The sequence below is a fragment of the Hylaeus volcanicus genome, unplaced genomic scaffold (assembly GCF_026283585.1).
Source record: "Hylaeus volcanicus isolate JK05 unplaced genomic scaffold, UHH_iyHylVolc1.0_haploid 12126, whole genome shotgun sequence".
Classification (NCBI taxonomy): domain Eukaryota; kingdom Metazoa; phylum Arthropoda; class Insecta; order Hymenoptera; family Colletidae; genus Hylaeus; species Hylaeus volcanicus.
In genome coordinates, this window is record NW_026533094.1 from 189,899 (window position 1) to 206,365 (window position 16,467).

Sequence of the window (16,467 nt, forward strand, 5' to 3'; positions counted from 1 at the left end):
TTTTTTGTTTCTCGAAAAAACTTCAAAGGGAACCGATAACGTAGTCTTTTGATTAAAAAAACAATTTATTTTGGTTTTTGCCACTTTTTTGCGTGTTTTCTTTTCGCATCATTTCCATAAATTCATGAAAATCTATGTAACCATCTTGATTCACATCCACCTTGCAAATACACATACACTCTTGTCAACAAGAAGAATTTTTTTATTAAATGAAAAACACTTGACTTGTTGTTAGAGGAAAATTTGAGAGGACAGTGACTATAAAGTGAGAGAGTGCGAGAGTGCGAGAGAGAGAGAGAGAGCGAGGGAGAGAGAGAGAGAGAGAGAGAGAGAGAGAGAGAGAGAGAGAGAGAGACAGACAGACAGACACGTAGCGTTCCAACAGGTGAGTTTGGGTATTGGTTTTCTTACCTCATTGATCATTTCATGTAGTGTTCGGTCAAAATGAGTCGAGTTTCGAGAGTTGATTTGTAATAAATGTCGAATTTCATTTCTTTTATTTGGGTTTGTTTGTAAAAAGCAAAACAATTCAAAAACTGTAGCAAAGTCGAACCATGACCTTCTTACATGGATATTTTACCATCGCCATTAAGATCAAGCACATGAAAAGCCTCTCTACACACGACCTCTTGCTCATAAAACCGATAGTCTAACGATGCCGCTATGAATTCCGTATAATCTAGTAGATTTGTGAAAAACAAAAAAATTTTCACCATAGGTCTGATAACATTTTTTACCAATCGTTCCATTGCCGTCTGTATCGATTTCATGAAAGATTTTCCCAAGGAAATCACTATATTGAACATTCATTCGAGATAATCCCATACTTAACTCCTGAGTAATACAATGGGGGCATATGATTTGATGCAATGAAATGATGAAAAGAACATGTTCAAACAACTTACTGTATTACTTAAAACACCATCCGCATCCCTGTCCAAAACTGAAAAGATATCATGAAGTTTACTGATATTTTTTTTATTCATCTAACAAAAGACCCCATTCGTTTTCAGAAATCAACAGAAGTTTTGGGGAACATGAAACAGACAACTCGGCTACCTGAAAAGCTATAACTGTCAAGGTTAATTTTTTAAATTTATTATGTTCTAAAAATGCTTTGAACTTATGTATCAAATATTCTCCCAATTCTGAAAGGAATCGATCACCATGTAATTCTTAGCAAAGTTGTGAAAATTCTTACTATTAGATAAAGTGGCATCAAATCCTAATAATGAACGGGTATGATATTGTATCCACGGATGTTGTAACGCTTGCGCAGCAGTCAGCCGTCGTTTGGAGTCATATTTCAATAAACCACGAAGTAAATTTTTAGCATCTTCCGAAATTGTCTTTTGTTAATAAAACAACTCTATTTTTTTTTTTTCATCACTTTAATAAAACCACTTACATTCCAATAGCGACTATCAAAAGATATATGAGCTTCCTTAATTTTTTTTAAGATTTCATTATTATTTTTCCCATCTACATTCAGTGAAAAGTGGGACGCTGCTTTAGATTAACGAACATCTTACAAAACGGAGGGTAACCACACAACAGAATATAAAAAATAACACCCGCACTCCATACGTCACATTGCCGGTCATAACTACCTAACAAAATTTCAGGAGCTACAAATTATCAAAAAAAATGTGTTTTTTCAATTGAAAATTAAAAACCAGCGACAGTACCAACATAATAAGGTGTACCAACAAGAGAGCAACATTTTTGTGTTTCAATACATTTAGCTGCGAATCCCCAATCTGAACAAAATTGTTCGTCATGCAATGCAGTTTTTCTTCCTTCAACTCATGCACATTACTGACCTATCACTTTTAAGGAAGAAGAAGACGTTTCATTAAAAAGAACGTTTTCTGGTTTTAAATCGCGATGAATAATATCGTTAGCATGACAATAGGAAATTGCAGATAGAATTTGTTTTAAAACCAAGGCAGCATAGCGTTCCGGAAAATGACCTAATTTTATAATACGATCGAATAGTTCACCACCTAAACAAATTTCCATCACAAGATAAAGATTTTTCGTGTCTTCAAACACTTCGAACAAACGAATAATATTAGGATGATCTAAAGCTTTCCTAAAAAAATAATAAAAAATAATACATGAAGAGGTAACAAATGCGTTTTTTAAAGTCTTACATGATAAGTATTTCGCGTTTCAAACGTGTCACATTTGCTACTTTTGGTTTGTAGACAATTTTAACTGCACGCAAAGAACCCGTACGTAAATCTCGAGCCCCCACAACGGAACCAAATGACCCTTTTCCTAAACTTTTCACATTCAAGTCGTAGTAATCACTAAATGATGCTCCTCCTGATTTTATTAAGAAGAAAAACAAGTTGGTATGTTGTTTTAAGTATAGAGTTTCTTTTAAACGTTCTTACCTGTAATGATTTCATGTTTGACAAAGGAGAAACGATGAAAGAAAGTATTTTTTTCTTGTACTTTCCTAGACTTATAGGCTCTATTGTATGCTCGAGATGTGAATTCCGAAGCATTGCTTTGTGATAATCGGTACATTTGTCTACCTACATTTCAAACAACACACAAGCACCTTAGATTTCCAAAAAAAAATTACAATGCAGTTTTCATCATATCTGGAAATGGTAAACGAAAAGGCGAAAACAGAATACATTTTCTTACTTTCACAAAACCGTTTTGATGCTTCTTTAAATGATTTGGAAGCTATAATGTAGGTCTTTTCTAATAAACGTTCATTATTTGATTTTTGTTTTAATATCTCTTCACAATGTATACTAGTCTAAAAATACAATTCAAAAAACCAGTAATTTCCTTTAGAAAACATCCTCAAAACATTTGTGTGGCAACGTTCTTTTATATCAAAAATTCTGAATCTTTTTTACCTTGTCGATGGCCGTGTCATCACTTTCCTTTGTTTCTTTTTCTTCATCAAGAGTACAAGAAAAGCTTTTTTCATTCTTATTATGATCATTTTTTTTACTAGTACAATTTTTACACAGTTTCGATTTTTGGCTTTGTATCAGCCGATTACAATGTTTATCTTGTAATGCTACAGGATTCACACAGGGAGTAACTGGAATAATATAATTATTTTTATTTTTTATAAAAGGTGACATGATTGTAGGATAAACAGTTGAAGCATTTTGCTGATTTTTATTTTGTTTCTGATGGGTGAAATGATTTTGGTGTCCTGACTGTAAGTGCTTCTTGGAGTAAACTGATTCATCATGATCCACAATTTTATGACAGATTGACAAATCATCCAAGACATGAGAATCGGTATCACATGGTGTAGGTGGCGTTACTTCAACATCTATTTGAGTCAAAGGATTCGTCAATGTGCATGTTTCCATAAATAAATTTTCTAAAAGAACAAAAAACAAAACATTTGAATTTTTTCCGGTCATCAAACTCTTCACAAGGATGCATTACGTTTAGAAGATAAGTGAGTCGTTGGATGATTAGTATACTCATGTGTTTCTATATGGTGAGGGCCGGAAATCGACGTTTTTGTTTTTTTCATGTTCATTTTGTTAGTACAACATTTTCTTGTTTTTCAAAAGAAAAAAAGGTTGTTAAATAAAAATTGCTACTAAAAGAGAAAAATATTATTCATAGCAGAAAAGTAGTGTTGGTTTTTTAAAAAATAACTTTTTTTTAAATTTCCTGTCAAACCAAGCCAAGGAAAAAAAAAAAGAGGGAAAATAAAAGGAGTTTTATGGAAACGTTATCATTTTTATTCAATATCATTCAATTTTTTAGATTAGCAATGGATTTAAAAACCCCAAAAAACATTCAAGTTTTAATATATTTCAATGAATTAATTCAAAGTAGTCAATGCCATAAACTCGATATTTTAATGAAAAAAAAAAGAGTACAAACAACTATTTTGGTATATGCATTGAACTAGCTTATCTGTCGACTGATAACAATTTTTCTATTTGTCTAAAAAAGTTACTTTGATGTATGATCAAGTTAAGAGAATTTTTTTTTTTAATGTGTTCAAACATTAAATTAAAAAAAGAAAAAACACACACACATTTTCATTTCAAGTAATCTTTTTAGATTGCTAATCACTAAAAACTAAAGAAAAATAAGAAGTGAAGAATTAAATGAAAACGGAATAATTTAAAGATACCATTTGGTGTCTTTAGTTTTTTTTTTTTTACCACGATACAAACCGTAAAAAAAAAGAACTTTTATATGAGATTACTACAAAAATTATTTTGAAGACACAAAACCTAAACATAATACTAGTAGATAAACAGTCTATTTTACTTTCATGACTGATCGGTAATACCTCATGACATATATATATATATATATATATATATATCTTATTGATTCATCTCAATTGTTTTCTACTATATAAAAAATTCTTTTTTATTGCCTCCGGAAAACTAATATTATTTTTGTTACTTTACACTTTTATTTAGTATTACAGTATTTCTTTTTTGTATAACGAATCGACAATAATGTGATAAGTTCTCTTTTCATTGTACTTTAAACACAGTTTTTTTCGAGCGCATCACAGGATGTATTCATTTGAATACAGCTCTTTTCATTTTTTTCATTTGATAAGAAAATTTCCAGAGTGTTATGAATGTTGAAAAAATCTTTAAAGTATGACTCGAATATTAAAATGTCATTCATTTTTTCAATGGAATAAATAATCTAGAAGAGAAAAAAAATTTTTTGTTCGACTTTGGTAAAGGAAATTTTTCTTTTCCAACTTGTTTACCTTGTTATATGCCTGAAGAAATTGTTCAAAATCTTTCGACACGCTACGTGCTTGGTTACGAAAACGTTCGTAAACGGCATTCCAAATGGTGGTAAGAGTTTCGTGACGATATTTCCAAAAAATATCACGACATTTTAAAAAAGCGAAAACCACAAGTTTCTCAGGTAACTTTAATGTTGAAGATCTATTTTTTTAAAATAAAAAAAACTGTAAAGTATCAAATGGAGTATGAACATCCTACCTTTTCTCTGATATTTGACCAATGAGGCGATCAAAAAATTGATTCATACCGCTTGTCGAGTCGTGGCATGAATCATTGAGATCACCTGGTAACGTTTCACACGGTTCATTTCCTCTAATTGGTTGATTTAATTTTTTTTTCCGATTCTCATTTTGATAAGACAGTGAGCCAGGATTCTTATATTTTCGTTTTCTTTTAGTACCGTCGTTTAATAAACATAAATCAAAGCTCTCTAGAAAACATTGAATACATGTCTACAATATCACAACAGCAGGAAATTTCAAGTGGAAAAGAAATGGAAAGGAATCAAATACTTGAAAAGGTAACTTTAATTGGTTAGGATCCACTGCGTTCAAGTATAAAGCAATAGCGTGCTGATAGTAGATGGGCTCGAGCGGATTTTTATCTATGGTTCCTTCATTTTGCAACAAAATAGTTGATACATCATTCATAACGTTCCCCTATCATTGAAACCATGTAAGACGAGAGTTCATTATAAAAAGCATGCGTTTTTACTGAGTTGTAAAGTTGTTGCAGCCTTGAAAACGAGCTTGTAAACCACTCTTCACATAAAACAAATGGTTTAGCCTCCAAACGTAAAGCTAGAGTTTCATTGAAGTACCGAAGGCGGTATGCTAGCTCAACAAGAGACGCTAGACGGTCAGTCACAAGAAATAAAAGAAACTGGGAATTACAGCCTGACAATTGTGGTGGACTACTCGAACATTCTAGAGTCACACACACACACACACACATACAATGAATTGAAAGCCGTTTTAGTGGACCAGGACAAAATCACCGAAATCATAAGATTGCATGTGGTTTTTTATTGTGGTTCTCAACCAGGCATGAAAACTTGTTCGAAAAGTACGGGAAACACCTTCACGAGCTTTAGAAAACCTTTGATATTCCAATGTGTTCATTTGCTGCGTACGTAAATCCTGTGTTTTAAGGCGCTTCGTAAAACGATCATAAGGCTCTATATGATTAATAAAAATGGAGCGCTCGAATTTTACAGGGCCTTCTTCCCTATAAGACGTGGATCCTTTTGGGAGGAAGATAGTACAGGCAACAAAAGCAAAGTCAAAAAAAAAAGATAATGCAACGTTTTGGTGATAAACAGGAAACGAATTCAATGAATTTACCTTCACCAATAACACTTTGGTTACACCCTTTTCTTGTGTGCTCCACATCCTTTTGTACCAGTGAATTGTTGACATCAGCGTCAGGTTTCCATAATGTATGCCGTGCAGAATTTTGAAAATTGACTTTTTCTTTATATAAAGAAAATTCGTAAGAAAACACTTTTTCGAAATAATACAATGGATCATGTAAATTGACTTGTTCAAACATTTTCGTTTTATTTTTTTTTTTATTTTCTTCAAAAATAACTTGAGACCATGATTTCAAAACAAGGTGAAACCATACATGGATGTAGCGTTGTAATACAATTTCACTGTCGTGTAAAATACTACACGAATCGCCTGATACAAACATCAAATCTTGAATATTTTCTAAAGGAATAAGGATGGGTGAAACCTTTTTGTACTCATCGTCGTGGGGTTTTGAAAAAGCGTCGATTGTTGGCTCAGAGAGTAGACCAGTTTCAAGCATTGCCTCATTATGCGAAGGACTTTTACAAGATGACTCCGACTGCTCCTTGCAAACCGTTAAAGAAGCTCGTGGACTGACCACTTTTTCCTCACAACTCGAATCTTTTAAGCTTTTGCAGGGCAATGGTTGATCAATTTTCTCACCCTTTTTTTGTCGTAAAAGGCGTAGCAAAGCATTCCTTCTATCATCATTTAACGTTGCAATCACTTTCCCCCAATCCTTCTTCGGCATTGTCATAAGGTTTAAATAAATATTCTCAGCTGTCATTTCTTGAAAATTCATTTTCTTCCGTTACGGTAATTCAGTATCAACTGTGGTTCAATTTCATATTTTAACACAATCGTTTAGAGTAGGTGTTCATCAAAGCTTTTTTAAAAACTTGCTAACCATTTGAAGTTTTCAAAAGTTAAAACAAGTCACCAATGATATTGCTTTATACGCTAACATATTTCGTTACACAATCCACTAACTGACCCTTTTTTACCACTCTGCATGCCCATACACTTTGACCTCTTTTTTCCGACTCGCGCAACTTATCGTACCCAATATTACACATTTATAATAAACTATTTTAAAGTAATTTGTCTTCTCTTGAAAATATGCAACAATGTCGCTGCTAGCGTTAAAAGCTATTTTTATAACACAATTTTTTTTTTGGAATAACAAAATTCTATTTGCTTTACAGAACATTCTTGTTTTAAAGGTCTCTACAAAAAAAGTTTGACTGTGTTTACATTCAATACATTCTATCTATTATTTTAAAGAAAACGTGTTTGTTAAAATGTTTTTCTAAAATTATTTATTTCAAAATACGGGTGCTACTTTAAAAAATTTGTTTGATTGAAATCAATAATAACTCTTTAATGTCGCTAGCTTTCTACATTAAAATTGAATTTTTTGATTTTTTTTTTAAAAGAATATCATGAACGATTTTATGACGCAAAGTATTTCTCTAAAACATATATAAACTTCTTTCCAACTTGTTCCCCTTGAAATTTTTTTTTATTAGGGTTGTTCTGTCATTCAAAAAGTAGAGATTGTTTTAAAGAAGGTTATAAGAACAAAACCCACCAGAAGACAAGCATTCTTGAGCCTTAAGTTGAGCAATTTTTTCTTGCATTGATTCAGTAAGAAATTTCTCGTTTTGTTTAGCTAAGAAAAAAATTAACCCATTGAATTCTAAAATATCTTTTTCTTTATATTTAAACAACAAAACGTACACAACATTTCTTTTAAATCAGCAATCAGTTGTGAATCACGATTGGCTCGTTCTTCGTAATTATACATAGCTAATGCTCGCTGTTCTTCTGCGCTATACACTTGATTTTCTTTACGTATTCGAACCGCATTCATGCGTCGATGTCTACAAACGGTTCATACACACCAAACGAACATAGAAATTAAAAAGCCCATGTTATGAAAATGATTAATTTTAAGTTTTTTTACTAGTACAAATTAAAAAGTACAAAGTCATAACACTCCTAGAAAACGTACCTTGATCCACTCATAACATATCCTAGGGATTCAAAAGATTCTATTTCGCTAGCGGTTAAACCGACTTCACCACGTCGAGGAATACGTTGCCCTGTTTGCACAAACTGCGCCATTGCTTCTCCTTCTCCTGGACGCAATGCTCCACCGTAACTACGCAATAATTAGTTGACCGCACATTCTTATCAAATGACCATCATTTTTTTTACTTTAAAGTTTGTTTCGATAGCTTTTCATTCGCTTCTAAAGGCTTTGGTCCAGGCATGTCGTCTTCTTCATCAGTATCATCCTTCTCTGATTCATTTGGTTTGAGAAGATCTGATTCATTTGGTTTGCGAAGATCTGATTCACTTTTTTGTGAATAAACTGTTACTGTTTCATGAGGTGATGACTTATTTTCACTAACTCTTTCAATCGTTTTTTCCTCAAAAAGCAATTCTTCTGTTAAACCTACTTTTCTTTGTAAAATACCTTCACATGGAGCCTTTAAAAGGACTTCTTTCTCAACCAAAACTTCTGCTTGTTTCTCTTCATTTTCACTAGACGTTTTTTCTAAATTCATCTCAGAATTGCCGACATGGGGTGGGTCGGCCGAAATCAATGGAACATGTTTCGAGTGTTTGTGAGATTTTTTTTTTTTATGTTTTTTTTTTTGCCGCCGCAAATCACGAGAATCACAAGATGTACTGTACTTTTCTATACTTTTATGTCTCTTTTTATGTGATTTACGTGCATTTGTGTCATCTTTCTTCTTTCTCCTTTTTTTTGGTTCTTTGAAACGATGTCCTTGTTTTCTGTAGTAGGAACCACTATCAGAAGAGGAACTCGTTTGCGAAACACTTGAACTGTGGGATTTGCGTGATTCGCCCCGACGACTTTTATCCACTACACGCAAACAATGCTCATTTTCTTTATTGTTCTGTTTGTTACTTTCCAAATAAGACTTTTCCCGGCGTGACAATTGGAAGGAAGATGTTTCTGCAACTTGTTTTTCGGGTACTGACCAAGAAGAACTACTCGAATGAGAATACTTGTCACTACGCAACGAATGCACATGTGATGATTTTTCTTGTGTGTCTGATTCTTCCCATAAAGAATAAAAAGAAAAAGGTTTTTGTGATCGGTACACTTTTCTTCTATTTAACCAATCTTCATATTTCAACCAATCTTCTTTCAGCTGATTAGGGCCTAAAGGTAAATAACGTAATGGGCGAGTTTCAGGGAAGATTGCAGCTCTTTCTGAAAACGTGTCTTTAGAACCACTGTTGTATCTTTTATGTTTATAATAATTTCCTTCTCTTTTTCTTTCGTAGCTCCGGAGTCGTAAACAACCTGAACCATCCTTCACTTCTCGCCTTTCATTGTCGACACTATTGGATCGATTTTGTGACCGTCGATAAAAATCATGTACGCTTAGACTTTCTTTCATTTTAGAATCTATTATTCAAATCTTAAATAGCCTTGTTTTCGTATGCTTTTTACATTTTCTACACTACAGGTCCACTGATTGTTCACTGTTGTTAGTTTCCATTTTTTTTCTCCTTAGGTAATTAAAAAAAAAAGAAAAAAAACATGAAAATATAAAAACGAAATGTGAAATATTTTTTAAATTTTTTTTTTTAGAAAAGAAAACAATAAGAATTTTTCTTAAAAAAACTGAATGCAATAAAATATGTTAATATCTTGGTTGTACTCTGATAAAAATAATGTTTTTTTTTTAGAGATTATTTTTTCCACCATGCAGCTAATCTTCCAACAAAACCTAAACAAAAAATATCCATCAATTCAAAATTGTAAATGATAAAAAGTTTACTTGTTGTAGGCTCTTTGTGTTTATCAATGGTAGAAAAACATTTAAAGTCTTCTTTTTCTAGTTCGTGGAATTCTTCGAAATAACAAGAAGCCTTGGAGGTGTGAAAAAAAAACATTGGTTTAATTTTTTTCTTTTTGAATACTAACAAAATTATCTTACTAAATCAAAAGTAATAGGTGTGAAAGGAATCGGCTTTAAGGAAGGCATCGTTAAGAAGTTTGGTAACATTTTACTTAACTGCATGTTAAAAAATCCAAAACATGGACTTTTTTTATCAAACAAGAAAATTGAAAGAAAAGTAATAGAAACATTACATGATGTAAACTTTGTTGCGTATCAGAGGATTCTATAAAAAGGAGTACGTATTAGGCTTATTGATAAAAAACAAAAATAATAAAAAAAACTACCAGCCGCTTTAGATATATGTTGACTCATAATAAGACTTGAAGTATTTAAAAGACAAGCGCTCGATAACAAAGTATCCAAAAAAGAGTCAAGAGATAAAATCAGATTCGAGATTCGGACAAACGGGGAATTCTCCCAAAAGTGTGTTAGTGGAAGCATCTAAGAAACATTTTTTTTTTCATACAATTATTTTAACATGAAAAAAAACTGACTAGGTCTTTTTCGTTTATACGAAATTCACTTTTTCTTTCCATAATTCGAGCAAGAAGTACTAGGTATTTATATAACAAGATTCAAAAAAAAAAAAAAGAAAGCATGTTATTACCATAAGCTTCTTCTCTTTCGGTCACTGATGTATTTAACGTTAAGCAAATACCCATGCCTCGAATATCCCGAATCGTTCTGGTCCATAATACAAAATGACGAAGTAAAATGGCGTGTGTTTCATTTAAATTTTGTAAGGCGTCAGGAAAGCAACTGCTTGATATTTCATTAGTCAAAGCTTGAATAATCTAATATAAACAGAAATATAAAAAATTCCTTAGACTGCACACTATTCGGTAGTACTTGTAAAATAATATTTGTTATTGTCACTAATAAATGCGGTGAATAGAACGCATTAAGTGGGTTTTCAAACGCTGTATATATAAACAAGAATTGAAATGTGGAATATGACTTTAAACAATTTTTTTTGACCTTGTACAAAATGGATCGTATTTTCCTGACTATAAGATTTCAAAATGACATACAAAAGAGTACACTGCCCTTCAATAGCTGCAATTTTAGACAAATCTCGAAAAACGCTCTCCAAAACGAACAATTGCGTATGGTTAGCAGTGAACTACATAACATAGACAACCATCAAGTCACATGTTGTCATGCACAATACCCAAAAGGAAGGAAGAAAAAAGTCTTTCTGACATGTCCTCAACTTTAATAAAATCAAGATATTACAAGTCAAAAACATAGGCGATTTTCAAAATTAAAAGACGTTTTCATTCCTGAGTTGCCTTTTATTCGTTAGTGAAAGTCTTACATTTGTGTCGAGTAAATATTGTCGAATTTTAGAAGAACTATCTTCTATACATAGTTCGAATGATTGAAATCTAAGGAAAAAAAGTCTCACTAGAATGGATGGACATATTTTTAGTCTAGAACATACACTTGGAGAATAGATGAGAAAAGCTGCATATCAAGCACTTTTTCATTGGATCGTACAATACGTAGAGCTGGATCCAATGTGTTTTGAATAAAATCTTCAACGGTTTGCATTTTCGAAAAGTGAAGAAGGCTCTTAAAAAAAAAAGAATATACTGACAATGCTACTAGTGTCAAGTGGGAAGTACTTGGGATATACTTATTGAAATTCCTCTCCAATAAATATCTTGATGCATATCTTGATCCGTACAAAAATTTTGAGTCATACCCGGTTCTGGTAGTAACCCTTCAAGACGAATTCCTTGACGATTTAAAAACACATTTGTCGTACGAAGTGCACTTTTTATTTTAGACATCTAAAACATGTGGAATAATAGTTTATAAAATAACAAAAAATCTTCTTCATGAGAAAGATTCAACCGCGTTGTACAGTGAAGAAATAACTGACTTGCAAGGTAAGAGCATCTTGATAAGAATTGAAGGTTGATGTTAAACGTTGTAACGATATCGTATAATTTTGAGCCATTAACAATTGTTTTGCGGCGGATTCCCAACGCCGTAATTCAAATAAATAAAGTCCTTGATAGCAGGCTTCATATGACTTAACTTGTAAAACCGTTTCCTTATCTCCGTACTTTATGATCAATTTGGAAAGCTTGTTTGAATACAATACAGCTTTTCTAAAACGGCGGTGAATATGATGCCTTAAACGTTTCCGCTACAACATACAAGAACACACACGTTTTGTTATTTTCTTTAGAAAAACCAAGGTATCAAACGGAATCGAACTGTTAATTGTATTATACCTTAAAAGAACGCGTTGTATTATTATCCATTTGCTCTTTCAAATAGGTACCATAAAACCAACAACGTTCCACTTCCATTGTAAGAAGTTGAAGATATCGTACAGTCGGTTTTTCGGTAACGAAATTTCGTCGAACAAAACGACCGTTACCATTTGTTAAGTGTAACTGTTTACGGTAGCGGTATAATCGCTTACAACAATACTGCTTATAAGATAGAACATCATGACGTCTTAATCCATGTTTCATGCGAGCTTCATGAACGAATTCTAAAACTGCACAGTAACAAAACCAAAAGAAAACAAGTTATTTTCGCAAGGTTTACATGAAAGGTTTCCCCACATACGAGGAAAAGAAACAAGTGTATCGTTTTCTGATACAGTGACATCGTTCACTATTGTATCAGTAAGTGTGTCCTCAACAAGCAAAGTATTCACAGGTTTTTCATCTTCTTGTGTTGAATCAACTTTTTTTGTCTCCATCATCAAAAAAAAAGCCTTCTTTTATATTTGTGTCCCTTCACCTTTGTTACAAAAATCAGTTAATGAATAAGGGTGGACATTCACAACGTTTTTTTCTTTCAACTGTTTTACAAAACAGACGAAAACCTCCCTAGACAGCTCCGTACCAAAACAGCAGGAAACTAAACCTGAAGTTAAGTTGATCAGAATCTATCATTTCTTGAATAAAAATCATAAAATTTTAATCTAAACTAATAATAATTCATTAGACATAGAGGAGGTTAAAAAACGTCATAGACAACAGATTACATTATGGTGTTTATAAATGGTTAAAAAAAAATTCAATGTTTTCGTGATTAAACTTTTATTGAATCTGCAAAGTAAACAGAACTATATTAGTGTATTTTTATTGTATTTTTTTGACTTAAATCCATTGTAGAAACTGCAGAATCGGCTTCATAAGAAAGGATGAACCAATAAAAAGAAGATTGGATCGTTCAATAAAACATTCAAAAAATAAAAAAGCTACCGTTTCCTCAAACGTTAACGCTATGTTTTGTTTTCTTTTCCATAAGAACTGCTTTTTTAACCTGTCTTCAAACTGTCTTTGACTTATTTTTATTGATTCATAAACGCATTTCCTGAATAGATTAATTGAAACCAATGGAATGCATTTTTAAAACGGCGTTAGAACATACGATGATTCAAAGTTATCCGCGTTCCAATAATTTTCATTTAATTTTGTACTGATTTCTTTAAATGTTAATGTTCTTGGGTGTTCTATATTAAGGTAATGAATTCCCTACAAACATTAACATCTCTATGTGCATAATAAAGTCAGTAGTAGCCTACATTAAGATGACTTTCGTGAATTTTTGTGACACCCTTTGATTCACAAAATGCATGTGGAAAGTGTGACAGAATGGGCTGAAAAATATTCAGATTTCTTGTTTTACTTAAGCAACAGGCAACGCGAATGTTTTTTTGCAAGCCATCGATTTTAAATTGTTGAGCTACGCGATTTATAGCACTTTCATTATGACCTATATCCAAACACACGACTGGTAGATAACGAAAATCTATATCTTCTATATATTATCATTTCAGAATAGTATAAGAAGAATCCAGACATCAGAATATCAATTACTTTTGTTTTATACATATTAACCAACCTTTTAAAACATTCATATAAAACAATTCCTGTATTTTGAAAAAGCAAAGACGTAAAGCTTTTTGTACCATGGAAGATGGAACAACCCAGTAGCGATATAATGGTGGTACATGGTGTAGGGAACGAGTTAATTGAACAAGCGCAGCTAAGGTAAAGGATTTAGTGGGAAACAGAGCGGGTATTACTACCTTAATTGCTTCTCTGAACACAATGAGAAACACATATATAAAATAACTAGAATTTCGTTATTATTTAATAAAGTATTTTTATTGTTGCCAAATCCAATATTGTTAAAAAATAGTAGAGCAACTCACATCACAAGTCGTTGATTTTCCTGATAAAATGACTCAGGTTCCGTTTCACACCTTGCTAAGCGTACAATAGGTGAACTATGACATCTTACAGTTGCTTTCTCAATCGCATGAAAAGTTTGCGCTTGAATACCCAAAACAACAGGGCAATAAGGCTTAAAAATGCCTGCTTTTTCTGCTGCTATATGCTCTAAGGTTTTCCCTAATAAATTCGTATGATCGATACCAATACAAGTAATAATAGAACAAAGAACTGTCGATATAACATTGGTTGCGTCCAAACGACCTCCTATACCCACCTCCAAAACAATGACTGAACAATACGGATAGTGTGTAATTTGTTTATTGGATGGTCCGTAGTAAAAATAAAGAAATGCCATGACTGTTAAGATATCAAAAAAGGATGCCAATGCAAACACTTGAGCGAATTCATCATTTTCTTGGGATTTATTGACCAACTGCCGATACAGTTGAACAAAATCGTCCCTGGATATCATTTCATTATTGATGGAGAGGCGTTCACGTACACTTAAAATATGCGGTGACGTAAAAGTTCCAATATTAACGTGTTTGCAAAAACATTTCTCATGCACTATTAACAAATTCCGAGCAATATTAGACGAAACAGAACCTTTTCCATTCGTTCCCGCAACGTGAATTACATTCATATTGTTATGGACATTTTCCAAGTGTTTCATAAGCTTTTCAACTATTAAAATACCTGGAGATACGCCATATTTTTGAAAAATATCATCAACACACTCCTTATAACCTAAACCCATGATAGCATTCTACGCATTTAATATGAAAAACCTTTAGCCTCACAACTATAAAGAAACAATATAAAGGTTTCTGCTGGACCTAATTCCTTAAATCTGTTCATTGAGAAAAGACCGAGATATTCATTTTTAATGGAAATCATCAAGAAATTATATTTCGTTTTCCTATTACATCCAAACTTATAGGTTTCAAAAAATAAGCCTTTTACTCTTTTTTCATTAAAAAAATTAAGAAAAAATTTTATACGTTTATTTTAAATTTAAATACTTTCAAACCTTTGATAAGATTTCAACTGCTATCTGTTTCTTTTACTTAAAAAGAAAACATAAACGACTGTTTTTTTAATGGTTCCTTTACTGTTATTCTAATACATTAACTGGTAAATGTCCAAGGTTTATATCAAACTCACTCGCGACTAACGGAAACGCGTCTATTTCTTCTAAAATTGACCATTAAAGAACCGCAAACTGTGATCATTTTCCCCATTGAAAGACAGACTTACCTTCATCAACATAAAAAGGCTGTAACGTATTGCGTAACTCTTTTCTGTTGAAATATCCATTCCTTGTGTTGACATCTATAATACGATATATTTTATCAATGGTTACCCGAATATACCAATTCTTTAGCTTTAAGTTCTACAAATGATCACATAGCACCCCACATGAACTTTTCTGGCTATGTAAAAGAAACAAGTGTTAATGTATTAACTAACGAATAATTTAGTAGACGAAGGAACCATTAGTTTACTGAATTGCAAAAACACAATTTAAATCAGTCGAATAGAAAAGACTGCTTTTTACTTGTTTTTGTAGACATACGGTAAGGTAATCAACATTACTGGGTTTATCAAATTTATTGCTACATCCATTTTTGCTGAATTCAAAAAGTACGTACGTTACAAGTAAAAAATGACTTTAAAAAGTATTTTCTAACATATTTTAGACGACCTTAAGGAAGAAAAAATTTTTTTTTGATTAAAAAAGACTACTAAAGTCTAAATGCACAGCAAACAGGATTAAAGCAATAATACGATCTTAATAGAGTACGGTAAAATATCCCTGGAGATTTCGTTTCTTCAATTGTACCCGTATATCCTTATCATTAATATTTTTCCCATCGTATCTATTCGAAACGAAGATTCGTATTAGATGACACTATTTTGGATAAAAAACACTCATACTCTAGATAAATATGATAGATATCGCTATTTCTCGTCTATAAAGTTACAAGAGCTATGAAAGCACCAATATTTCATTTTTTCCTACTTGTGAAAACGTTGCTGATGCAGTGATGCAGCTAAAATTTTTTGTATCAAAATAAATAGTTTTTATTTTTTTAATGATTTAAACATTAGTAATTGCTTACGTTACGCGAAAATTTTTAGAAAAAGTAACCAATAGAACCAAAGGTAAAAAATATTTTAATATCAATAAAACCATGGTATAATCTTTATTTTTTATGAATTATAGAAAATG

General features: G+C 32.1%; 5 protein-coding genes across 8 annotated transcripts; all 5 read right to left on the minus strand.

The window, feature by feature from the left end:
• Nucleotides 1–19: 19 nt before the first annotated feature.
• On the minus strand, nt 20–4,248 carry LOC128882618 (calcium-dependent protein kinase 5-like). The gene is made up of 16 exons (XM_054134270.1): nt 3,433–4,248; nt 2,883–3,364; nt 2,662–2,779; nt 2,403–2,546; nt 2,157–2,331; nt 1,824–2,095; nt 1,689–1,760; nt 1,533–1,628; nt 1,409–1,482; nt 1,202–1,349; nt 1,060–1,148; nt 906–986; nt 738–834; nt 568–679; nt 412–493; nt 20–160 (listed from the first exon to the last, which is right to left on the minus strand). Exons 1-16 carry the CDS (start codon nt 3,527–3,529, stop codon nt 53–55), a joined length of 2,247 nt encoding a protein of 748 aa, XP_053990245.1. The 5' UTR covers nt 3,530–4,248; the 3' UTR covers nt 20–52.
• Nucleotides 4,249–4,431: 183 nt separating this feature from the next.
• LOC128882686 (uncharacterized) lies at nt 4,432–7,075 on the minus strand. 2 transcript variants are annotated; one of them, XM_054134410.1, is made up of 8 exons: nt 6,522–6,661; nt 6,128–6,466; nt 5,782–6,027; nt 5,499–5,710; nt 5,297–5,443; nt 4,983–5,236; nt 4,742–4,925; nt 4,432–4,674 (listed from the first exon to the last, which is right to left on the minus strand). In XM_054134410.1, the coding sequence occupies exons 2-8, from the start codon at nt 6,333–6,335 to the stop codon at nt 4,504–4,506; spliced, it is 1,422 nt and encodes a 473-aa protein (XP_053990385.1). In that variant the 5' UTR covers nt 6,336–6,466; nt 6,522–6,661; the 3' UTR covers nt 4,432–4,503. The 2 variants fall into 2 exon arrangements, with proteins under 2 accessions (XP_053990385.1, XP_053990384.1); XM_054134409.1 differs by having other exon boundaries at nt 6,128–7,075.
• A 348-nt stretch (nt 7,076–7,423) lies between these two features.
• Nucleotides 7,424–9,633, minus strand: LOC128882688 (NF-kappa-B-activating protein-like). The gene is made up of 5 exons (XM_054134414.1): nt 8,297–9,633; nt 8,091–8,240; nt 7,817–7,959; nt 7,668–7,748; nt 7,424–7,612 (listed from the first exon to the last, which is right to left on the minus strand). Exons 1-5 carry the CDS (start codon nt 9,514–9,516, stop codon nt 7,602–7,604), a joined length of 1,605 nt encoding a protein of 534 aa, XP_053990389.1. The 5' UTR covers nt 9,517–9,633; the 3' UTR covers nt 7,424–7,601.
• A 75-nt stretch (nt 9,634–9,708) lies between these two features.
• LOC128882687 (signal recognition particle subunit SRP68-like) lies at nt 9,709–12,860 on the minus strand. 2 transcript variants are annotated; one of them, XM_054134412.1, is made up of 15 exons: nt 12,613–12,860; nt 12,270–12,541; nt 11,912–12,181; nt 11,652–11,819; nt 11,468–11,598; nt 11,342–11,411; nt 11,002–11,146; nt 10,873–10,943; nt 10,631–10,817; nt 10,518–10,576; nt 10,308–10,464; nt 10,215–10,246; nt 10,060–10,137; nt 9,901–9,991; nt 9,709–9,849 (listed from the first exon to the last, which is right to left on the minus strand). In XM_054134412.1, the coding sequence occupies exons 1-15, from the start codon at nt 12,749–12,751 to the stop codon at nt 9,812–9,814; spliced, it is 1,908 nt and encodes a 635-aa protein (XP_053990387.1). In that variant the 5' UTR covers nt 12,752–12,860; the 3' UTR covers nt 9,709–9,811. The 2 variants fall into 2 exon arrangements, with proteins under 2 accessions (XP_053990387.1, XP_053990388.1); XM_054134413.1 differs by lacking the exons at nt 12,270–12,541; nt 12,613–12,860 and having other exon boundaries at nt 11,912–12,042; nt 12,099–12,181.
• Nucleotides 12,861–13,009: 149 nt separating this feature from the next.
• Nucleotides 13,010–15,627, minus strand: LOC128882694 (dihydrofolate synthase/folylpolyglutamate synthase-like). Of its 2 annotated transcripts, none has more exons than XM_054134421.1 (6): nt 15,492–15,627; nt 14,213–15,428; nt 13,900–14,099; nt 13,580–13,770; nt 13,426–13,529; nt 13,010–13,368 (listed from the first exon to the last, which is right to left on the minus strand). In XM_054134421.1, the coding sequence occupies exons 2-6, from the start codon at nt 14,989–14,991 to the stop codon at nt 13,152–13,154; spliced, it is 1,491 nt and encodes a 496-aa protein (XP_053990396.1). In that variant the 5' UTR covers nt 14,992–15,428; nt 15,492–15,627; the 3' UTR covers nt 13,010–13,151. The 2 variants fall into 2 exon arrangements, with proteins under 2 accessions (XP_053990396.1, XP_053990395.1); XM_054134420.1 differs by having other exon boundaries at nt 13,580–13,815.
• Between the last annotated feature and the right edge of the window lie 840 nt (nt 15,628–16,467).

What these genes read in the sequence shown, in the direction of transcription:
- LOC128882618 (XM_054134270.1), bottom strand. Translation starts at nt 3,529, where the DNA reads ATGAACATGAAAAAAACAAAAACGTCGATTTCCGGCCCTCACCATATA. An exon ending in AAACGCGAAATACTTATCAT is followed by an intron (nt 2,096 to 2,156) that starts GTAAGACTTTAA and finishes TTATTTTTTTAG; the next exon opens with GAAAGCTTTAGATCATCCTA. An exon ending in GTGTGGTTACCCTCCGTTTT is followed by an intron (nt 1,483 to 1,532) that starts GTAAGATGTTCG and finishes CACTGAATGTAG; the next exon opens with ATGGGAAAAATAATAATGAA.
- LOC128882686 (XM_054134409.1), bottom strand. Translation starts at nt 6,878, where the DNA reads ATGAATTTTCAAGAAATGACAGCTGAGAATATTTATTTAAACCTTATG. An exon ending in TGCAACAACTTTACAACTCA is followed by an intron (nt 5,444 to 5,498) that starts GTAAAAACGCAT and finishes TTTCAATGATAG; the next exon opens with GGGAACGTTATGAATGATGT. An exon ending in TTCTTCAGGCATATAACAAG is followed by an intron (nt 4,675 to 4,741) that starts GTAAACAAGTTG and finishes TTTCTCTTCTAG; the next exon opens with ATTATTTATTCCATTGAAAA.
- LOC128882688 (XM_054134414.1), bottom strand. Translation starts at nt 9,516, where the DNA reads ATGAAAGAAAGTCTAAGCGTACATGATTTTTATCGACGGTCACAAAAT. An exon ending in CTATCGAAACAAACTTTAAA is followed by an intron (nt 8,241 to 8,296) that starts GTAAAAAAAATG and finishes ATTATTGCGTAG; the next exon opens with TTACGGTGGAGCATTGCGTC. An exon ending in TATGTTATGAGTGGATCAAG is followed by an intron (nt 7,960 to 8,090) that starts GTACGTTTTCTA and finishes AACCGTTTGTAG; the next exon opens with ACATCGACGCATGAATGCGG.
- LOC128882687 (XM_054134412.1), bottom strand. Translation starts at nt 12,751, where the DNA reads ATGATGGAGACAAAAAAAGTTGATTCAACACAAGAAGATGAAAAACCT. An exon ending in AAGATGCTCTTACCTTGCAA is followed by an intron (nt 11,820 to 11,911) that starts GTCAGTTATTTC and finishes CACATGTTTTAG; the next exon opens with ATGTCTAAAATAAAAAGTGC. An exon ending in TTCTCATCTATTCTCCAAGT is followed by an intron (nt 11,412 to 11,467) that starts GTATGTTCTAGA and finishes TTTTTTCCTTAG; the next exon opens with ATTTCAATCATTCGAACTAT.
- LOC128882694 (XM_054134420.1), bottom strand. Translation starts at nt 14,991, where the DNA reads ATGGGTTTAGGTTATAAGGAGTGTGTTGATGATATTTTTCAAAAATAT. An exon ending in TTCACGAAAGTCATCTTAAT is followed by an intron (nt 13,530 to 13,579) that starts GTAGGCTACTAC and finishes TAATGTTTGTAG; the next exon opens with GGAATTCATTACCTTAATAT. An exon ending in GCGGATAACTTTGAATCATC is followed by an intron (nt 13,369 to 13,425) that starts GTATGTTCTAAC and finishes TAATCTATTCAG; the next exon opens with GAAATGCGTTTATGAATCAA.